The following is a 15,131-nucleotide window of genomic DNA, read 5'->3' on the forward strand; positions in this document are numbered from 1 at the left end:
ATTCTGGAAAAACTGGGTGAGAGAATGATCTGAAAATTTTCACATGAGTTATTTGTCTGGACCTTCATCAGATGATAAACAAATCTCAGAAAATTATTTCCAGGTCTGTCATTTCAAAAAACCTCAGTGGAGTCCCTTTAATACTTATATTATTGCATTTGAAATGAAATCATGCCATACAATAACTGAGACTACAAAAAAGCATGCTTACAGTGTGGACAGTTCTACTCATCTGCTGGTATATGCCTGAAATAATGGACAGAAGAGCACCTGAGCTCTTCCTCTACCAATAAAGCTGGAAAAACGCCTATAACCTATACAGTGTTGGTGTGACATAACACCTTACCAAAGAAAAAACAAACAAAAACAAGGAAATAAAAAAACGTGTATGTTTTGCAGACAGAAAATAAACTAGGCTTTTAATATTAAGTTCTTACTGAAGATAGCATTAGAAATTCTGTTAAGTATAATTAATGTTATTCATAATGACATAAAAAAATATAAGACTTGATAAATACAGCTTTGAGAGAATGTTTAATCCATAAATATGAAACTGATAAAAATTAACTAGGCTTGAAATGTTATTAAAGTTTTTCTGAGTTAGTCAATAAAATGTCTTTTCATGTGTAATGTTCTGTAAATTCTGAAGCAAATACAAGATGGCATCAAATGTTTCAAAAGAAAATTGTTGTTTTATGTTTAATGGACCAAAATAGAATAAAGTGTAAGTTCTGTTATTATGCTTGGAGAAGTAGATATTTATGTCGGTCAGTAAATCTGTCACCCTACTTTCTGTTTCTTTTTAATATGATCCTGAATCTGATGGTTTTCTTGGGATAATTGGACACATAATTTTATTACATTCTTTAGGCAGGTAAAGTTATATACTTAATTTACTTAGTTAAATACTAATTTTATGCTGGTATTTGAACTGCAAAGTTTTTTTCCATTCTTGCTTCCGATCAAGCTCTATAATTTTAGCTGCCCAAAATCTTTATTTTTCACATGATATCCTAAAAATTGGCAATGGACTGTTTCAAAATTGAAGCTTGAAAGTCAATTCAAAAAATGAAGCAGGTTCTAGGTTAGATAAAGTGATTTCATTAAGCCAAATCCCTCCAAAAGATAAATCCAATGTGCTTATGGAGTTTTCATGGCCATCATTTAAATGATGTAGTTGTTGTTTTTCTTGTAGATAAAAATTAAATTTCAAACTATCACATGTTAGATATCTATGTTTTTTCTAGTATATGTTGATGGAACTTGTTTTAAAGTTATTGTTTAAGAGCTGAGGCATTTCAGCAACCTTGCATTGACATAGAAAAAATTCATTGACAAAATCAAGTTCAGATCCAAAAGACTGTAAGTATGTTGCTCGGAAATAAACACTTTAGTTTATACCAATATATTTTAGTTTGATTCTGTTGGTTCAAGCTATAAGCTTATTCAAACACTCTCAAATCCATTTCTGGAACCAACAACTGTACTAAGCAATATGTGTATAGTTTCTTGCTCACAGAAACAACGGCTTGCCCCTGACTGGGTTTGAATCCACACGGTCAGCAATCCTTAGATTACTAGTCTGATGCGTTTAAAACATTTGCCCACGCCGCCACAATAAACACTTAATATTATCTAAGTTTCAGTGTTTGTGGAAAAAAAACTGCTTATAGAAGGTACTCATTGCACACTGGCCATAATCGTACAACAAAAGAAAAAATATCGAAAATTCAGTTTTCTCATATTAAGTTATTTATAAAAAGAAACATGTAGCATGATGAATCAACAAATGAGAGGCATTGTCACATAACCATGTTTGCTACCAATTTTAATTGGTTGAAATCCTTTCAGAATAAAATGTTGGTGGCCTTGTGCACAGAAGTGCATCCCTCTAGTTGAAATATTAAGAGGATATTTTTTCGTTTAAGTGAAATATGGTACAGTCAGGACTCAATACATCGGAATCCATTATACTGACAAATTCAAATAACGACAGGGAATTGGTGGGAACCAAATTTTTTTCAACGTTATTATAATCCTTTATAACGGAAAATTCGTATTCCGACTCCGACACAATAAAATTGGAAACCAAACATGTTATTTTCTATACAATCAGTACCCGTTAAACTGACACTTGGTCAGTCAAGCGCGCGTATAAAACAAAAGCCGCAAGGTGTTAAAACAGGTATTGTAGCTTGGTCAGTTGATTGTTACACCTTATTACAATACCAACGTGTTGTTGTCTGCTGAATTTTGTTTCACTTGTCAACTTATGACAACAAACAGTGTGCAATCAATTTTTAAAGGTTTAACTTTTAAAAGTCTTATGATTGTTTTATCATTTTCATAAAAATCTTGAATTATTTAAGTTGTTATTATTTTAATGAAGTATTTGTATTATGTGTTTGATATGTAATGTGTGTAATGAAGTGAACACATAAACACAAAAATCTTTTTCATTAGATGTTTTTTATAGATCTTAATACATAATGTTCAGATACCAGTGAATAAGCATATCATTTCATGATGAATGATGAAATTCACTATACTGACAAATTCGATATACTGACATATCCTTTGGGAACTAACAGTGTCGTTGTAATGAGTCCTGACTGTATATATTTTCACGAAACATGATAAAATGCCACATATTTATTCGAGCTGGGAATGCCATATTTCATGAAAAACGAAAAAATAACCTTTTTATTTAATTTCAATATCAAAGAAAAATGGCTACGAACCCCATTGCTGGCTACGCAACTGCAATTGTACAGAGTGCAGTAATATATTATTGCGTCTTGTTTTGCATGTGATATTTGGCGGTACATTGTGACATCACGTAAACAACTCTGTAAACGTCTGTACAGCGTTGACAACTGAATTAAAGATATTGGTGTTCGGATTTGTTTTCTTAGTTAGACCATTTTCTATCATTCTAGATAGTTTTCGAAACAAAATTCAACAAAAAGTTGTTTTGTATTTATAAGATTTTTCAAACAAAATGGCAAAAGAAGTCCGTTAAAATAAATATGAGTTTTGACTCCGCCCACTTTCATATTTATATTTCATATTTATTTAAAAAAAAATATGAAACATATTTGACTGATATAGCACCATATATAATTGGTAAAATTAAATAATAAAATGAAATTTAAACTGTTAAAAAGAAAACTTTCTTAACTACAGAATATTATGTTGCTTAGATGTCAATGATTCAGACAGTAGATGTCACATGGTGATAAGACGTCACTATGTCAAATATTTCATACTTCATTGCTTCAGCTTTAGTCTTGAAGTTCTTGTTGAAACATGAAAACAGCTTGAAAGCTTCCATTTGACTCTCTTTGAACCACATAACATATAGAAATGGGTTTATAAAACAGTTGATAGCGGACACAACTTCCAGAGATGTACGTATACTCCTCACGTCAAGGTTCATGTACCTTATATACAATATGATGATTGCATATACAAATGATGTAACAAATATGACAAGAATGTATACAAGAACTAGAGTGGTGGACTTGTAGCTTCGTAAAAATGAAGCCATCATTGTAAATGAAACTTTCTTTCTTTCATAATCTGCCAACTGCCGTTTCACCATGTTGAATATGCTCCAGTAACACAGCATAGATATACTTAGTGATAAGACAACCAATGTTAAGTAGTAGACTGTCACAATTCTGTTGCAAAGTCCTGCTTGATCAAAAACTTTGCGAGATTCAAACTTCACGTAACATGCTCCATATCTTACAATTTGAAAAACTGTTACCGTAGCAACCCAAATTGTTATAGTAGACAATCTGAGATACGATGGTGTACATTTTGTGATGTACTTCATCGGTTTAAAGAACATAAAAAAGCGCTCGATGGACATAAATGTTATGGTAACATAACCCAGTTGTAACAGTGTCGTGGACAGTACTTGGAGAGTTGTGTTAAAAAGAGGTTCTTGTATAAATTTTCTAACTGTAATAACTGTCATATACAATGAATCAAAGCACAGAAGTCCAGCAGACAGGAACTTTGCAGCATGTGGAATTCTTCTTGTCCGCTTTAACACTGTAAGAGAAACACAGCTGCAGAACAGTGATGTTATACACACACATACTAACAAAACTTTGACATGATTTGGTGTATATTCAATGAACAAACTTTCCTCATATGATAATTCCTCATTAGTTTTATTATCCAGCTCGGCTGCTCTTGGATGTGTTTTATTTTTATTTTCTAAGTCCATTATTTTCATAAGAATGTGTTCTTGAATATTGCTAAGTTGATCGGTGATGATTAAAATGTGAATATCCTTTGGTATTATTACATATCCATTATTCTGTGTTGTTTTTCTTGTGAATCCATTTATGTGTTATTTATTAAAAAAATCTAATTATGTAAGACTTTATTTTGAATTTTTTAGTAACTTTAAAGGTGCTGATATTCTTTTGATAAGTTGAAGTAATCCTGCTCATAAATCTGATATCACTTATGACAAAAATGAATTGTGAATAGTTGACCTTTATTAAAGAAGTAATTAATGGTACCTTGGAAATACTATATTTGAAGAAGTTGTTTTAGAACATATATTTTCTAGAAGAGTTTATTTTCAGTATTTAAAGCGACACCTTCACAAATCTAAGATAAACTAATATGACTTGTATAAAATTATACCCACCAGTAGTCTGCCATTTACAATTCTAAGTTTATGGGGCACAGGAATTTTTGTTTCCAAAGATAATTTCTTAGATAAAAAATGACCCTTTCTGGAAAAATCTTCATTTAAAAGTGAAGTTTTACTTTATTTTAGTTACACAAAAGAAAAAAAATTCTACAATTTATATTATATATATATTTTAATATTTAAATAAGATAGTAAATATTTAATTTTCTAATTGATTTTTGGCTAAAAACACTCAATACCTTTCAAACTGATAAACATACACACCAAAAATGATTACCTGTGTGGGAGTGACAAGGTGTTTGAAATTGACTAGGTGTTTAAATTGACTTGGTGTTTGAAATTGACTAGGTGTTTGAAATCGACTTGGTGTTTGAAATTGACTAGATGTTTGAAATTGACTAGGTGTACGTTTGAAATCGACTTGGTGTTTGAAATTGACTAGGTGTTTGAAATTGACTAGATGTTTGAAATCAACTAGGTGTTTGAAATTGACTAGGTGTTTGAAATCAACTAGATGTTTGAAATTAACTGAGTAGGTGTTTGAAAGTTTCCCTTTGATTATAAGTGTGATTATAAATACTGCTGTGAAAAATTAAAAAAAACTTAAGAATTTTTTTTTCAATAAATAGGATTTAAAATTTTACAACATGTGTGAGAGATAAGCTTTAATGCTTGTTGTAGATATAGGAGAATCAGCACAGCTTGCTGTATTAAATCTGCTCTTCAATAAAAGGTGTGTCTGTAGTTCAAGGTAATCATGTAGAAAATATTTTTAAGCATAATTACTTAACCAGCATTTTCACAAATAACCTGTAGTGTAAAGTTCAGAAAAGGTGAAATTTCTCCTGTATTTATGAAAGAAGCTCAGACATAAGGTAATTTAAAAGTCACAAGAAAAAAAAAGAGTGCATTTAGAGGTGAAAAAATAACAGATAATATATTGGGAGTGCAAGACATTTTCTTTTACATATTTACTTTTTCTCTGAGCCATTGTCTGTAAACAGTTTTGTCTTACTGACTTGACTAAAGTGACTCCCGTGAATTCATCTTTAATTTCCATATGGTTTCCATTTAATGCCCACTCTAATAAGCCCTCCCCGAACGAAATTTTTTTTATCTTACAGTTTTATAATCTGGAATAAAAGAGCAATGCAAAAAAATCAAAAGTATTTTTATTTAAAAAATTATAAATGACACTCCAGTAATTTAAAATCATTAAAGCAATAAGTTAATTTTTTAATTAATGTTTGATTATGATACAAAAGAGAAAGAACACAAAACACTCGGCAATCTGATTTGTACTCGGGGGCTGTGACGCCCCCTCGTACAATCAGATAGCCTTGTGTTTCGGTGCTCGTTCTATTACTTAAAGCACATTTTTATCATTCTAATTAGCACCTCCTCAATTATAATATACATCAATGTGCATGTGGAGAATTAATGTAGTTGCACAATTACATCAGAAGTAAATATTATGAAGTAAAAAGTTTGTACTTTTCAAGAATTGAAACATAACTACAGATAATCTTAAGATGGTTTCTTCATTTTGTTAGTTAATCAGCTAATAAAAATTGTTAATTGTTGTTCTATTTGTATATTGATTATTGAGATGTCATTGAAAAAAGCATGAAATTCACAATTAATAGCAGATATAATGTTTTAGTAAGGGGTTCAATGATGCAGTGGAAACCTTTGTTATGATATATTGAAATACAGGCAAGCCTACATATAGGCCACTCTTATTGCACATTGTGATATATAGATTTATATGAAATTCAATAAACAGTCAAACCTGTGAAAAAAGGTCATCAAATTGAGAGACCAAACATGGCCTTTAAAGACATGTGGGCTTTATTTGAGGTTTCTTTGTTCTTTTTAATCAGTGGAAAAATCAAAGAGTGGCCTTTTTTAGCTCGACTATTCGATAAGAATAAGTAGAGCTATTGTAGTCACCCGAGCGTTGGCGTCGGCGTAACCACTTATGTTAAAGTTTTTTTGTAATAGTTTAAATATTTTCAAAGTCCATTGACATATGGCTTTGAAACTTTGCACACTTGTTCACCATCATGACCCCAACCTGTAGACAGGAGGAGGTAACTCTATCAAGCATTTTGACAGAATTATGCCCCTTTTTCAACTTAGAATTTAAGTTAAAGTTTTTGTAATAGTTCAAATATTTTCAAAGTCCATTGACATGATGGCTTTGAAACTTTGCACACTTGTTCATCATCATGACCCCAACCTGTAGACAGGAGGACGTAACTCTATCAAGCATTTTGACAAAATCATGCCCCTTTTTCGACTTAGAATTTAAGTTAAAGTTTTTGTAATAGTAAGGAGGTAACTGTATCAAGCATTTTTTTTTACTATCAAGCACTAAGAACAGTGGAGCGTTGCTGTCCTACTGACAGCTCTTGTTAAAGAAAAAAAGTGGAGTTATTTATTGTTTTGACCCACTCCTGAGTATCAGCATCTGCAGTGGTTTACCTCTTTGGTTAATTTTCATTTATAGTCATTAACCAGGGCTTCCGTTAATGGAAGTTTGGGAGTCATTTACTCCTTGATTTTGGCTTGTGACTTCCAAATCTAATACTTTTCCTTCTTTACCTATATAATGTGACTTCCAATATCGGAGATAAAGCCCATCAGAATTTGTTCAGACATTAGTATGTAGTATCTCCCTTTCAGATTCCAGCCAGTTACAGACAGTGATTAATCTACCTCCATGTGTTATTTCTTGTTTGGCTGCCCTAATTGTTTATATGGAAGATTTTAAACTTGACAAAATACTCAGGGAAGTGAGGTATGTATAATGTAGTTAATTGATTTAACCAATTTGTCTGATCATCTTGTTAGAGATCTGTAACATAACCCATAGTCAACTCAATTTGTGTCTTGGACTTTAAAAGGTTTTGTTAAAATGACAGCCTAAATTAGAGGATTTTTGACAGCCTTTTACAGGTTCTTTGAAAGATGGAAATGGAAATATATATGTATATATATTTTTTAGCTCACCTGAGCTAGCTCAGGATCGTTAAATGTCCGTCGTCCGTCCACACTTGTTTGTTTACACTCTAGTGGTCACATTTTTGCCTCAATCATCAAGCTTTGTCAAAATGCTTATCCAGTTGATAGCTCGTATGAGTTCGAACATGGGTCATCTCTGATGAAAAACTAGGTCACAGGAGCTAGAAAAACCTTGTTAACACTCTAGCGGTCACATTTTTGCCTCAATCATCATAAAACTTGGTCAGGATGCTTATCTAGTTGATAGCTCGGAAGAGTTTGAACATGGGTCATCTCAGATGAAAAACTAGGTCACCGGAGCTAAAAATAGAAAAACCTTGGTCACATTTTTTTACTTAATTATCATCAAACTTGGTCAGGATGCTTGTTTAGGTCATTGCTCGGATGAGTTTGATCATGGGTCATCTCGGATGAAAACTAGGTCACCAGAGCAAAAAATAGAAAAATCTTATTAACACTCCAGTGGCTACTGTTTTCATCCAAATATCCTGTAAATTGGTCTGAAAGTTTGTTTTGATGATTTCTAGGTCAAGTTCGAACATGGGTTATCTCGGATGAAAAACTAGATCACATCCCCCAAATATGGAAAAACTTTGTTAACACTCTAGTGGTCACATTTTTGACTCAATTTTCATCAAACTTGGTCTGGATGCTTGTCTAGGTAATTGCTCAGAATAGTTAGAACATGGGTCATCTCGCATGAAGAACTAGGTTATCGGAGCTAAAAATAGAAAAATCTTGTTAACACTCTAGTGGCTACTGTTTTGATCCAAGTATCCTGTAAATTGTTTTGAAAGTTTGTTTTGATGATTTCTAGGTCAAGTTCGAATATGGGACACCTGGGTAAAAAACTAGGTCACACTGCTCAAATATGGATAATCGTTAAATGTTAACACTCTAGTGGTCACAATTTTGACTCACCTGTCATGAAACTTGGTCAGAATGCTTGTCTAGGTAATTGTTCTGATGAGTTCGATGGGTCAGACATCAAAATCTGTATAAACTTATCATACAACCTGATTCTCAACTTATTAACCCAAAGTGAAAAAGGTTCTGAAAATCTTAATGTTATTTCCCTTGGTACAATTTATATCAAATTATGTTTATTTTTGTTATTTGCAGGGTCAATTTTTGTTTTAACAATGTTAATGTGAATCTTTCAGCAATTTCACACAGTTTTCTACAAAGTCTACCTATATGCATATTGACAGTCATACTGTAAGGAATCTAGAGTTATTTCAAAATATTACCAATCATGGAGAGCATGGTTCCCTGTTCTGGGTAATAAATCAAACAGTTACACCATCTGGTTCCAGGCTGCTAAAGTCCTGGCTCTCCAGACCTTTAATGTCATACAGGTCAGTGTAAAAGTTGTTTTCCTTTATCAAATTCTTTAAATATATCATTTTCTTTAAATATTTGATTTTACTCAGTTTTCATTTACAATCCAAGTTAGTTTAGGAAAGTTAAAGATTTACTTGGAGGAATAAGGATAATTTCTAGGATACATTGTAATTGTCCCCCGTCCATGAAATGGAAACGGATACATTTGAATGACGTCTGTTGTTTTGTTTAAGGTCCATAGAAACTGATGGGTAAGATTTTTATTATGAAAAGTGGTATAAATGTGTAAACATGCAATAAAGAAATAAGGCTCACCAATTATCAACTTAACCACCTATGAGTAAGTACCCAGCCACAAATAGAGCACAATTCAAGTATATTATAAGTATATTTGAAGCCCTCTGGTAAAGTATATAAGAAGCTTGGTTGCAGTCCCTGCTTCATATGTGCTTTCATCTATTCGATGGAAATGCTAATGGCAAACACATAGGTGAAGCTCCTTTGAAGCCCGTTCGAATTATGCTAATTAGGCTTCAACCGTACTCCTTTAAAGTATCTTTGGATAGCCCTTGAGAAGTACATTTGAAGCCCATAAAGAAGTACAGATGAAGTCTCAGTTAGGAAGCATACCTGAAGCTTCTCTTTGAAGCACACATGAAGCATATTGATGAAGTACAAATAAAGTCCCAGTGAAAAAAGTACTATTGAAGCCCCACTACAAAACTTAAAAGCTCCAAAATCAGTTAACATTTTTAGATTTCTCTTGAATCTTTAAACTTAATGGATTAATTACAATTAAGGTTTTACAGACATCAGGAAATCACAAAATCTCACCTGAGCACTTTTTGTTCAGGTGAGCATTACAGTATCAACTTTCAACTGATAAACAATAATAATTCATTAAATGTTACATCAAAGAAATTTATTCAGTCATTTCACCCTCATTAACAAATACGGTTTCATGCATAAAGGTATAACACTATAAAACATCTTATGAGCGTAACATCAATTAAATTTCAATTTATACATGTCCTTCACTTTCAGTCTTTTCCAAACAGATTCACTGGCACAATGCTGGTTTGCAGATTTTATATGATGGGAATACCTATTCTGCATCCTGAAAAAAAAATATTTTAAAATGATTTTTTATTATGTATATATGCACATATGTTCTAGATTGGTAATCATGCAGCTTTAAAAAAAACATAACACAAAAACAAATTATCTGGAAAAAAAGTTTGCAAATGTATTAAAATTAAATTTTTCAACTTAAACAAGTACAAAAATTGCCAGGAAAACAACTCACAGTGTATTTTGTTACTTTTGGGGTCATAATCATCTAAGGATAGCCCTGGGTCAGATAATGAGTGGCAATGCTTAATTATTCACTTACTTAATGGTTAAATATTCATTCTTTGATATAACTACATCAAATTCTTCAAATGCCAGTTTCAAATTTTTGTATCACAATTCTCACCAGTGAAAGCTTTAGGTGCATAAAGCAATAGACATTAAACATGATAAAATCAACTAGGTATCTTACATTTGTGAGTAAATCTAAATTTATTCAAGTCATAATAAGCCTATTTGAATAAAGCAAACTAAATTACCAAGTAAGTTCTGTATTCTTTTGTATCCTTTTCTTCTTTCATTTTCAAACTTCTCACTGAATTTTGGAGAATTTGGTCTAGAAAATAGATATACACATCTATATAATTATTAAAATACAATATACATGTATAAAGGTAATCTTATTAAATGTTAAATCAGTCATATGTTCTTTTAATATGGAATGCATTTAGATATAAATATACAAAAGGAATAGGAAATAATTTCAAAATTTCCTGCCATACAATTGTATCATAATTTAAGACTATAAAAATTTAAATATTTGAATCTGATCTTATCATTTTAGAGCTTATAACTTGATATTTTTTAAGGAAAACCAAATCTTAAAAAAGTTCATTTTGCATTTAGTTAATTTTATTGTATATTGAATTTCAAATATTAATATAGTTCAAATTACTTTCCAAAAATTTTTTCCATAGAATTGCTTATCAATTTGCCTCCATTTTTAACAGGAACTTTAAGTACACATTTGCTGCCCCATTATACATGTTAATATAGTTTCAGAAAATTGTTGTAAACCTGTATTAGTTGAAATCATTTCAACTAAATAACAATATTAATCACATTTAACTTATGCACTCATAATAACATATCTTAAAACTTGTAAGCAGATCCAGACATTCAAACACTTCTGTATAAATTGCCAGGATGAAGATTTGTTCTGGGTATTAGGTTACATGTAGCTAGAGTATTGTAAACTTGCTTTATCACTCACTATTCTCATGTATCAGATAGGTCAGCTTAACATGGGGTATTTGAAAACTGTTGGAAGGGGGTCATAATTTCCACTTGAGGGATCACAGATGTTTGTGATAAGAATATTTGTGTGGAAGAAAACAGTGGTAGATTTACAGAAGGGTGCAGAATAATTGCACTCATGTAATTGAAATCTTTGAGCATCTTTGAACTATGTTTAAATATTCATGAAGAAAAATATCTTTTTAATTCTTCTTTTTTATGTTAAGCAGATACTGATGATACCTGTTAATTACAATATATTTAGATGATTCATATGCAATAATAATTTTTAGGAAGTAGTTTTTAATGTCAAAACTGGCTCTGAATTGGTATAATTGACTACATAATGAATCATATATTTTTGATGGAATTTAATGAATATATATATCACCACCATGGTCTGTAGAATGTTAGATCCTTATCAAACTAAAATATAGATTTTACTCAGTTATTTTCTTTTATATACATGCATTTTCATTGACTTTATGAATTAATTTCCAAGCTGATAATCATATCAGGGAACTACAAAAATACAAGTTTTAAAAGCATTTTTGAAGCCCCCTCAAAACAAGTCCTGCATTGCTAAGTTTCAAAAGCACAACTTAAGTACACATTTTGTATCAAAATAACTTTCAAACAAACAGCCAAAGTCTGAGAAGTAGCAAATAAGTCTCTAGTACAAAATACTATCAAAATGAAGCACTTAAAAAGCCCTGGTGCTTCAACTGAAGCACACATTCACAAATTCAGAAGCTCATTAGAAGCTGGATGGGGCTTCAGATGAAGTACAGCTGCAGTTGAAGCAAGTACACTTGAAGTCCCTAGTACTTCAACTGAAGCGCAGACCTGTGCTAGTTATAAAAGTTCTATTGAAGTCCAAAAAAAGCATATTAAAAGTAGGGGACTCTTGTGAAGTGGGGGGCTGCTTTTGTGGCTGGGTAAGTAACAGCCCTGTGTTACTGCATAGTGAAATTTCTGCTAGAGCAATATGTTAACTTATCTAGCAGAGTTATCTACCATTAATAAGATCCACCATTTGTACTACAACATTTAGAATTTTGATGTTCTGATAAATCTCTTAATAAAAATATATGGTTAACAACGCAACTATAATGTTTTAGATTTTAGATATTAAAAATGTGAACATCATGTGCAACTAACAAGTATCATTGCCAAATAAATCAATATTAATACATAATGATTATGTTTAATAATGTGCTGCGCCGCATTCTGGTTTGCTTTAAGTGTCATTAAAAATAATGATGCAAAACTCATTTTCACTCGTTTTCTTAGGAGCTTTAAATGAAGTGTAGGGAATTTTAATTCAATGAAGTAAATTATTCACCCTGATTTTACATTGATGCAAAAAGGAAAACTGAGATTTTCTGTACATTTTAAGATTTTTTTATCCTTGCTTATTTCACAGACTTTCAACATAAATTTATTATTATAAAAATAAGTTCACTACAGTATTAGTTTTGCTTAAAAATATTAAATTTGAACTCTGGGCTTTTTCTTCTGGCAGCACCCTTGCTGTACCATTGTTTTTAGCTCACCTGTCACAAAGTGACAGGGTGAGCTTTTGTGATCGCTTTTCGTCCGTCGTCCGTAAACTTTTACTTTAAATGACATCTCCTCATAAACCACTAAGCCAATTTCATCCAAACTTCACAGGAATGTTCCTTTGGTGGTCACCTTTAAAAAATGTTCAAAGAATTTAATTCCATGCAGAACTCTGGTTGCCATGGCAACCAAAAGAAAAAAACTTTAAATATCTTTTAAAAAACCCTAAGAGCTAGAGCTTAGATATTTGGCATGAAACATCTTCTAGTCAGTTTCTACCAAGTTTGTTCAAATAAAATCCCTAGGGTCAAAATTGGCCCCGCCCCAGGGGGTCATTGATTTTCCCTATATGCATATAGTAAAAACTTAAAACATCTTCTTTTAAAGAACCCAAAGAGCTAGAGCTAAGATATTCAGCATGAAACATCTTCTAATGAGTGTCTACCAAGTTTGTTCAAATAAAAGCCCTAGCGTCAAAATTGGCCCCGCCCCAGGGGGTCATTGATTTTCCATATATGTATATATAGTAAAAACTTAAAAAATCTTCTTTTAAAGAACTCAAAGAGCTAGAGCTAAGATATTCAGCATGAAACATCTTCTAATGGGTGTCTACCAAGTTTGTTCAAATACAAGCTCTGGGGTCAAAATTGGCCCCGCCCCGGGGGGTCATTGATTTTCCTTATATGTGTATAGAAAAAACTTAAATAATCTTCTTTGAAAGAACCCAAATAGCTAGAGTTTAGATATTAAGCATGAAACATCTTCTAGTGAGTGTCTACAAAGTTTGTTCAAATAATAGCCCTGGGGTCAAAATTGGCCCCGCCCCGGGGGGGGTCATTGATTTTCCCTATATGCATATAGTAAAAACTTAAAAAATCTCCTTTGAAAAAACCCAAATAGCTAGAGTTAAGATATTAAGCATGAAACATCTTCTAGTAAGTGTCTACAAAGTTTGTTCAAATAAAAGCCCTGGGGTCAAAACTGGCCCCGCCCCAGGGTATGAGATCATTGTTTTTCATTACATGTGTGTAGTAAAAACTTAACATTGTGAAACATCTTCTAATGAGTGTCTTCCAAGTTTGTTCAAATAAAAGCCCTGGCATTTAAACTGGCCCTGCTCCTTGGGCCTATATACAGGTGAGCAACCTCAGGGCCATCATGGCCCTCTTGTTTGGTTTTAACTCATATACTTTAATATGAAAAAGGCAAAGCCTCAAAGCGAGCTTGATTTACTTTTACTGTTTCCATCTTAAACTGTCATTCTGTATTTGATTCACTGCTTCCATGTATTCTGGTTCCTTGTCCAATTATGGTTCCCATAAAAGTGCGCAGAACACCAGTCTACGCTTCCGTTTTCAATCAGAATTCCTCGGCTTTTATTGTTACATTGTAATTCGAAAAGTTGCAATGTGTCAAGTCGGTACTTCAAACGAAAGTTTTCAAAACCATCACTATCTAGCAGGTACTGGAATTTCCTTAAAACTCGCTTTGCGAGCAGGCACTTCGTGACAGCTTTTACGAGCTGGCTATAATAGTTTTGTTGAGATTGAAAGATGGACTCGTCCATTTAATAAATATAGCATGATAATGGTTTGAACATACATTATAGATACACAAATGTAATTATTCATTTAACTATTCATGAATAAAGGTGATATTGTTATATTATCAGTGACATACAGAAACGACAGGAAGCTGTGTCTGACATCATTGACGGACATTTTCCAGATATTCAGAAACTCAAAGCCTTATTGTCAAGGTTACCAGATTTAGAGAGACGCCTAGCATCTACATATCATAAAAAGGTACAAATGTTTAACTTATCATAGGGGCCATATTCTGGTTAGCTCAGTAGGTAGAGCATTGGATTGTGTGGGCAATCAGGGTATGATTTCGGACAGTGCAGGTCATTTTCATTGTGATTGATCATGAAATCCTTTCTACGGTCATTCACATTGTATCTCTGCACTGGCATGTACAGAAGTAATCAGTTCCTTGTCAAAGTGAAGGCACTTAAGTACTGGTAAACTGCTTTACAGCTTACCCAGGAATGAGGAAATGGGTGAACTGTGCTCAGGTAAATTTTATGTGCCTAACTTTCATGATCCAAAGTGAAAACTACCAACACAACCACCTTTTGATTTGGTTGCCA

General features: G+C 32.3%; 1 protein-coding gene across 1 annotated transcript in view; it reads left to right on the forward strand.

Annotated features, from left to right (window-relative positions):
• LOC132729756 (DNA mismatch repair protein Msh3-like) overlaps positions 1-15,131 on the forward strand; it is a 46,679-nt gene that overhangs the window by 15,912 nt on the left and 15,636 nt on the right. Inside the window, exons 8-10 of the mRNA XM_060715583.1 lie at positions 7,367-7,481; positions 8,869-9,063; positions 14,652-14,784. Coding sequence (XP_060571566.1) covers positions 7,367-7,481; positions 8,869-9,063; positions 14,652-14,784 — 443 coding nt within the window. The remainder of the gene's footprint in view (positions 1-7,366; positions 7,482-8,868; positions 9,064-14,651; positions 14,785-15,131) is intronic.

The sequence above is a fragment of the Ruditapes philippinarum genome, unplaced genomic scaffold (genome assembly GCF_026571515.1).
Source record: "Ruditapes philippinarum isolate M1 unplaced genomic scaffold, ASM2657151v2 ctg243_1_1_1_1, whole genome shotgun sequence".
In the NCBI taxonomy this organism is placed as follows: Eukaryota; Metazoa; Mollusca; class Bivalvia; order Venerida; family Veneridae; genus Ruditapes; species Ruditapes philippinarum.